The sequence below is a fragment of the Sinocyclocheilus grahami genome, unplaced genomic scaffold, assembly GCF_001515645.1.
Source record: "Sinocyclocheilus grahami isolate Dianchi unplaced genomic scaffold, SAMN03320097.WGS_v1.1 scaffold340.1, whole genome shotgun sequence".
Classification (NCBI taxonomy): domain Eukaryota; kingdom Metazoa; phylum Chordata; class Actinopteri; order Cypriniformes; family Cyprinidae; genus Sinocyclocheilus; species Sinocyclocheilus grahami.
The window spans coordinates 875,139-882,265 of NW_015505519.1; the positions used below are offsets into that span (position 1 = coordinate 875,139).

The 7,127-nt window shown below is 39.5% G+C and overlaps 1 protein-coding gene across 1 annotated transcript in view; it reads left to right on the top strand.

Moving 5' to 3' along the window:
* The window catches only part of LOC107603098 (adenylate cyclase type 8-like), a 9,179-nt gene extending 2,052 nt beyond the window's left edge, over positions 1–7,127 (top strand). The window contains exons 3-19 of the mRNA XM_016295808.1: positions 1–105; positions 261–391; positions 683–794; positions 950–1,077; positions 1,291–1,449; positions 1,620–1,821; positions 1,943–2,128; positions 3,140–3,240; positions 3,371–3,575; positions 3,805–3,903; positions 3,989–4,161; positions 4,259–4,340; positions 4,482–4,640; positions 5,620–5,766; positions 5,851–5,943; positions 6,047–6,167; positions 6,629–7,127. The exon at positions 1–105 is cut by the window's left edge and continues 54 nt beyond it. Of these exons, the coding sequence (XP_016151294.1) occupies positions 1–105; positions 261–391; positions 683–794; positions 950–1,077; positions 1,291–1,449; positions 1,620–1,821; positions 1,943–2,128; positions 3,140–3,240; positions 3,371–3,575; positions 3,805–3,903; positions 3,989–4,161; positions 4,259–4,340; positions 4,482–4,640; positions 5,620–5,766; positions 5,851–5,943; positions 6,047–6,167; positions 6,629–7,056 (2,631 nt within the window). The 3' untranslated portion in view covers positions 7,057–7,127. The remainder of the gene's footprint in view (positions 106–260; positions 392–682; positions 795–949; positions 1,078–1,290; positions 1,450–1,619; positions 1,822–1,942; positions 2,129–3,139; positions 3,241–3,370; positions 3,576–3,804; positions 3,904–3,988; positions 4,162–4,258; positions 4,341–4,481; positions 4,641–5,619; positions 5,767–5,850; positions 5,944–6,046; positions 6,168–6,628) is intronic.

Genomic DNA, 7,127 nt, shown 5'->3' on the forward strand with positions numbered 1-7,127 from the left:
CTGTTCATTCATTACCTGACTGACCGGTCCCAAAGACAAGCCTTTCTTGAGACACGCCGCTGCATTGAAGGCCGCATGAAATTAGAAACAGAAAACCAGAGACAGGTAAAAGGATTTGAAGTCTATATGTTGTGCTGAGATTCCAGTATCCTGTCCATTAACAAATTAGGTGTTAATACGAACGATTGAAAGAACATATCTCGTTTGTGTAAACTTGGTTTAATGAAAATACCTGAGGTCAGCTTTTGTGTCCTCCTCAGGAGCGTTTGGTGCTGTCGATCCTGCCCCGCTTTGTTGCCTTGGAGATGATTGCTGATATGACTTCTATGGATGATGATCTTGATCCACAGCAATTTCACAAAATATATATCCATCAGTACAAAGATGTCAGGTATCTTATAGCTTCTAATAAGGAATGTTTCAGTGATAGTATTTTGTAGGTGAGATCATTTGGTTTTCAAAAGCAAAACCTTAATGCTACTGGAAATGTGCAATATGCAGTTTGGTACTCATGGCAAGATGCAATTCATGACTGATTGGTTAAGATCAGAAAAACAGTAAGCTTAAAAATAGTAAGCCTTTACACTGAATATTGTTAGCAGTTTCGCTTGTAATGAAAAATAATACTAATTTCTTACTGTTATTTCTCATCATTTCTACACTCATTATCTTTCCTTCCCAGTATCCTCTTTGCTGATCTAAAGGGCTTCACACTGTTATCCATGAACATGTCTGCTCAGGAGTTAGTGCGCTTACTCAATGAGCTCTTTGGACGTTTTGACCGGCTAGCCGACGTAAGCGTTCAGTTTATATGATTTTTTATTTTTATTTTTTAAGTTAGTGCTTCCAATAGAGCTTGATCATTTAAGATCATTGACAAACAACACAATACATTTTAAAACTCACCTAAGACTTGTTTAGCTGATGATTCCAATGTTTGTATTTTTAGGAATATGACTGCTTGAGAATAAAAATCTTAGGGGACTGTTACTACTGTGTATCTGGGGTACCAGAGCCTCAGCGAGCACATGCCCGCTGCTGTGTGGAGATGGGACTAGCTATGATCAGCACCATTCGGTACAACACAGTCCCATACCCGTATTTCCTGTATAACCAAAAGAGTTCAGGATATTAACAAATATTGCTTTAGAAGAGTGCATGTCATGAACAACTGGAGTGCTAGATAAACTGAACTTAATTTTGCCTAATTCTGGAAAAATGAATTAATGTTTACACATATATTTTTGTGCTTAACTAAGTCATCAAGAATCGTTATCTGTATATTCTTAGATCTGTAAGGAAACAACTGAATTTTGACATGGATATGCGAATTGGGATCCACTCTGGCTCTGTTCTTTGTGGGGTTCTGGGTCTACAAAAATGGCAGTTTGATGTGTGGTCTTGGGATGTAGGCATTGCCAACATGCTTGAAGCAGGGGGGATCCCTGGGTGAGTGACCAAAACTTCATAAACGAGATTTACCGGGAGTAGACATCATATAAACACATCCCAATGTTACATTGAAACAAACTAGTTACCAATGCTTGAACAGTTTGACTTGGCTTTTACAAAGAACTGCAATTGTGTGTAACTCTTTTGATTGTCTACATTGTCAACAGACGCATCCACATTTCACGTGCTACTTTGGACTGCCTGGATGGAAGCTACCAAACGGAGGACGGGTGTGGATATGAACGCAATGAGTTCCTACGAAAACACAAGATTGACACTTTCCTTATCTGCCACAAAGAGGAGGATCTAGATGAAATGGAAGCAGATAATTTAAAAACTCAGCAAAACCACCGCCCCTGGAACAAAGAGGTTCTATTTAGCAACTTCATTGATTTAATATCTGGCTCTATGTCAAGAAAGATAAACATTGATGATGATTTACAATTTTTGTATAATGGGTCTACTTCTCTGCTGAACTTTAACCTTACAGATATTGGCCTCCTTCTCCCATGGGTCTTACACACAACTTCCTACATCCTCAGTGTGCAGATCTACATCCAAGGAGATCAACAAACGGATAGAGCATGCTATAGATCTTCGCAGCAGTGAGCGCATGCGTCAGGAGCATATTACTTCAGCCACATTGGTGTTTAAGGATACACACATTGAGGAGAAGGTATAAGAGGCAGGATGTGACCTGTTTGTAATGTGGAAACAGTTGATTAGCTGTTAAGGTTAAATGTCAAACTTAACAAAAGGGGTATTTACAATTGGTTGCACTTGGCATTTGTACTGTTCGGATCAGTGTTGTAGTCGAGACCAACTCATTCAGGTCTGAGTCAAGACTAAGCCTAAGGCTAAAAGAGGATGGAAGTTCAGACCAATTCCATATGCTCCCGAGTTCATGACAAGATCAAAGACCATAAAAATTTGGTTTTGAACTTGAGACTGAGTCTTGTCATGAACGCAGGAGCATGTGGACTTGACCCTCTTCTGGTCTTGAAATGGACATGAATGAGTTAGTTTCGACCAGTGTTGGGGGTAACGCATTACAAGTAACTACAGTATTACAAGTAACTACAGTAAAATATCTGAGTTTCTTTTTCAAATAAGTAACACCAGTTACTTTGTTTACAATGTCTTGACTAACAGCTCTCCTGTCGCCATGTTGAGAGACATCAGGAGTAAGTGCAGAGCCGTTGTGTGCGCTGTGTGAACATGACGCTTACTGTAGTTCTAGACTAAATGTCATCATGCATTTACACATCTCACTTGCACAAAACAGATTTAGTATACCTCAAAATGAATAAAAACAGGGAAATGCAAACTCAGAATATGATGCGAACCTGCAATAATTAAATAATTTAATAATTGAATTTACATTTCCTTCAGCCTGAGGCTTATTCATTTCACTTTTGGTGTGAAAGGGATTTTAGATCTGCCAAAAATATAACTTTTTTTATATTAAAAACATACAACCAAGCCCAGCCCAGATGAGAAAAATGTGTTACTTTTTTAGGAAGTAACTCAATATTGTAATGCATTACTTTTAAAAGTAACTTTCCCCAACACTGTTCTCAACTACAACATTGCTTCGGGTAGGCTATCAGATCATGTAAATTGTTCAGCAATTCAATTGATCAAAACATATGAAGTTTCTGACTTTATATTATGCTTCATGATTCAGTTCTCTCAGGTAAGGGATGAGATATTTAAGACCAATCTAGTATGCTCCTTCATCATGTTTCTTCTTCTCATGGCTGTCCAAGCCCTCATTCCTGTACCCAGGTAAAGAGTCTACTCAATCAATGTTCAGCACCTGAAAAAGATTGCGTTTCTGTCACTTTTACAAACCATTGAGCTTAGATATGTTAAACTTCCCCTCCATTCCCTTTTTTCTTCATTGTCTTACCTACAGGTTGTATTACTGGACAGCACTGCAGTTCTGTCTGTTCTTGCTGGGATATCTCTTATTGCTTATGATGGTCTTGGCTGAAGAGTTTAAACATTCTCCCAGTGTCCTTCAGCAGTTCTGCTGCTGGATCCATGAAAACAACAGTATGCGGAACCTTCTCACTGTCACAGCCATAGCCATCAACTTTGGCATGGCTCTGTTTGACATGGTGAGATTTGCAAGATTTGTTTTTGTGCAACTTGGAGCACTTATGTTTTGTGATCTACCAGTTTAAATGTCATCAGTTTGCCTCTATAGCATGCATACCCAAACATAATACATGTAGTTATTTTGGGTGGTGTGGCATAGTGGATAAAGTTCAGGACTAGTAACTGTAAGGTCGCTGATTCAAGCACCATTTGGCATTCATTGTAATTCTTCATCTTGTGATTATCCAGATATGGTGTAACTCTACTGAGACAAGAGAAATAAGCACCAGTGAAACAGAGGAATATCAGACCAGCCAGAAGCCACTTACTGCCTGCACGTATCCAGAGGTGCGACTTCTGTCTAAACAGTTCTGTTGTGAAGACTCCAACTACCTGTTGTTGCATTTCATGTCTATTATATCTATGCATACAGTTCTTCGTTCTAAGTGGAGTGGTTTCTATGGTGACCTGTGCTGTGTTCATGAGGCTGAGCTCTCTCTTAAAATTGGCTATTCTGTTGTTGGTGGTGGTGATCTATACTTACTTCATTGAAGTGTCCTTCCACATGCTGTATGTACATCATCCAGAGCAGGAACAGTCAGGCAGGTGAGTTTCTATGCTAGATCTCTAACATACTCTCTTTAGAAATGCCTTTAAAATACGTTCATATGGTTAAAATGTATTTGCATTTTATACTTACAAGGTCTCAATACCTCAGAAGAAAGGGAGCCTCAATTCTGTTGATGGCAATATTTGTCATAGCTGTGTTCTACAATGGTCGACAGGTATGAGTGTTCAGTTTTGACAACACATTGCCCTGAAGCTTTGTATTCTCTATAGCATATAACTGGCAAGGAATGGGAAAATGTAGAAAGAAATGGAATATACATCCTTATTCTGTGGGTCTTGCTTATTCCCTGATTCAGTGGGAAGCAACAGCACGGCTGGACTTCCTGTGGCGTTTGCAAGCTCAGCAGGAAGTGCAGGAGATGAGAGATCTGAGGGAACACAATGAGTGTCTGCTGCATAACATCCTGCCTGCACACGTTGCTCGTCACTTCCTAGAAAGGAACAGAAATGATCAGGTACATCAGAATCATATGTAAGCCACTATCAGTGATGATGTTAATTATGAGTGAAAATGTGAGTGGAGCTTGCCTTTGTAAAAATTGCTCCCATGATGCTAGGGTGGTCTTATAATCCGCCAGGTGATAAAGAGAGAAAGTCTGATAGCTTAGATGAGAAATATCATGCCTCAACACAGTTTAAGGTATCACTGAGTATGTTTACATGGACAACAATACTCCGATTTTAATACGATTAAGACAATACTCTGATTAAGAATCTACCATGTAAACAGTGATTTTTGATTACCTTAATCCGGCCGAAGTCATAATCGAAGTAAACACTAATCGAATTAAGACATGTGGAGTATTCCTATTTTAGTCACATTATTGAAGTGCAGTAAAGACATGTACACACTTTAATCACATTATTACCGTCGTGTAGGACTTTTCGCCGCATTTTGTGACAGGATACACACACGACAGGATACACACACTTTTGTTTGCCGTCAACCATTTGACGGCAAACAAAAGAATGGCTTCAACAACGCCGTCGTCTGTTTGCATGTATAGCGTGACAAATAATTAACTGCACTTGAAGCTTTCAGTAAATTAAAAATGAAACACCCAAAACTGTATATGGCATCATAACGAAGACGAACTATATGTTTATACGTGAAATTCTGGAGGGGATGTCGGATGGCGTCGCGTGATGACGTAATGACGTGTGCCATTAATCGATCTATGTACTATAACATGTAAAACGGGAACATGAAAGGATTTTTCTAAAAGCAACTCATGTAAACACCTTAAACGTAATATTGTCTTATTCAGAATAAGGTAAATAATTTGATTACTGATGTAAACGTAGTCATTAACTCCCATAGCAATTTAAAGTATCATTTAGATCCCTAAACATTTAAGCTATGGTAATAATGATGCACCACTAATAACTAAAAAGACCAAATAAAGGCCCAGACTTCATGTTGTCTTTGTCCAGGAGCTGTATTCTCAGTCCTATGATGAGGTGGGGGTAATGTTTGCCTCCATCGCTGGCTTTAATGAATACTACGAGCAGAAGGAGATCAATCACGAGGGAGTTGAGTGTCTCAGACTCCTCAATGAGATCATTGCAGACTTTGATGAGGTAGGACTTTGATGAAAGGTTGTATTTTTTGCTGTTGTTTTTCTCTTATAAAGCCATCATTGATTTTGGTTCTCTCTTTAAAAGCTGTTGGAGGAGACATATTTTTTGGACATTGAGAAAATCAAAACCATTGGGAGTTGCTACATGGCAGCGTCTGGTCTATCACCAGATAAACAGGTAAACCATGTAAAAAACTTAGCCTACTTCATTGATTATGTACATTTAGGATTTCCCATCAGCTGTCTATGCACCATAATTGTTCTGTGTTTTATCCTGACAGTCTCATGTTGTAAATGATTGGCATCATCTCAGTGAGTTGGTTCTGTTCGCTCTGGCTATGCAAGAGACCCTGAAAGAGATCAACAAAAAGCATTCCTCAAACAATTTTCAGCTCCGCGTTGGTAATGGGTCAATGAACAGACCTCAGTCAGAGTATATGCCATATTTAATGTGATGTGAATGAGGCTGTAAATAGAAATAGAAGTAAAGATTTTGTACTGTTGTTCTGCACCTAGATGTCGGTCACAATACATTTCCACAAAATATGGGTTGTACAACAGATTGAGCAGACTGTACTTATGTTTCTTACAGCCTTGTTTTGTTTCATGTCACATTCAGCAAGATTTTTAGCAAATACCAACTTCAATTTCAGTCTATTCCTATAGCACTGAATGCCTTCGACAGACTTGCTGTTTTTGGATCTTGACAGGCCCTGGTCACTAAACACTTTCATTCTAAAATATTTACTTTTCTCCATCTCCTTAAATATGCCAGCTACTCTGATTAGGAAGTCTACACAGTCACCTGTAATTCATGCCAATAACAATGAGTATATATGAATAACTTCAATGTACCCCTTTAGGAATTGCCCACGGTCCTGTTGTTGCTGGAGTCATCGGTGCCACCAAACCCCAGTATGATATCTGGGGCATGACAGTGAATTTGGCAAGTCGAATGGACAGTACTGGAGTCAGTGGAAAGATTCAGGTCCCTGAGGCCACACGTAATATTCTAGCGGACTGGGGCTTTGTGCTAGAGTTGCGTGGTGAGATATACATAAAGGGCGTCAGTGAGAGAAAGGGACACGTCCGAACGTACTTCATCAGCACCAAAAGGCGGCAGCTGTCAAGCAACGGGATTGCAGACAGAGGAAAGAACGGACGGAGTGGGAGGACCACTCTCGCCGCTGTGGTCTTTGGCCTTGTACAGGCCATTCACAGAGAAAAACAGAGAGGTACCAATGGAGGTTTCACTCTGCCAAACAACAACTTTAACAACTTCAAATTATGATATGAAACACCAGGGCCTAAAACTAACTTTTTGCCACACCTGCCAATGGCCATGAAACTCTTTTTGCAAAA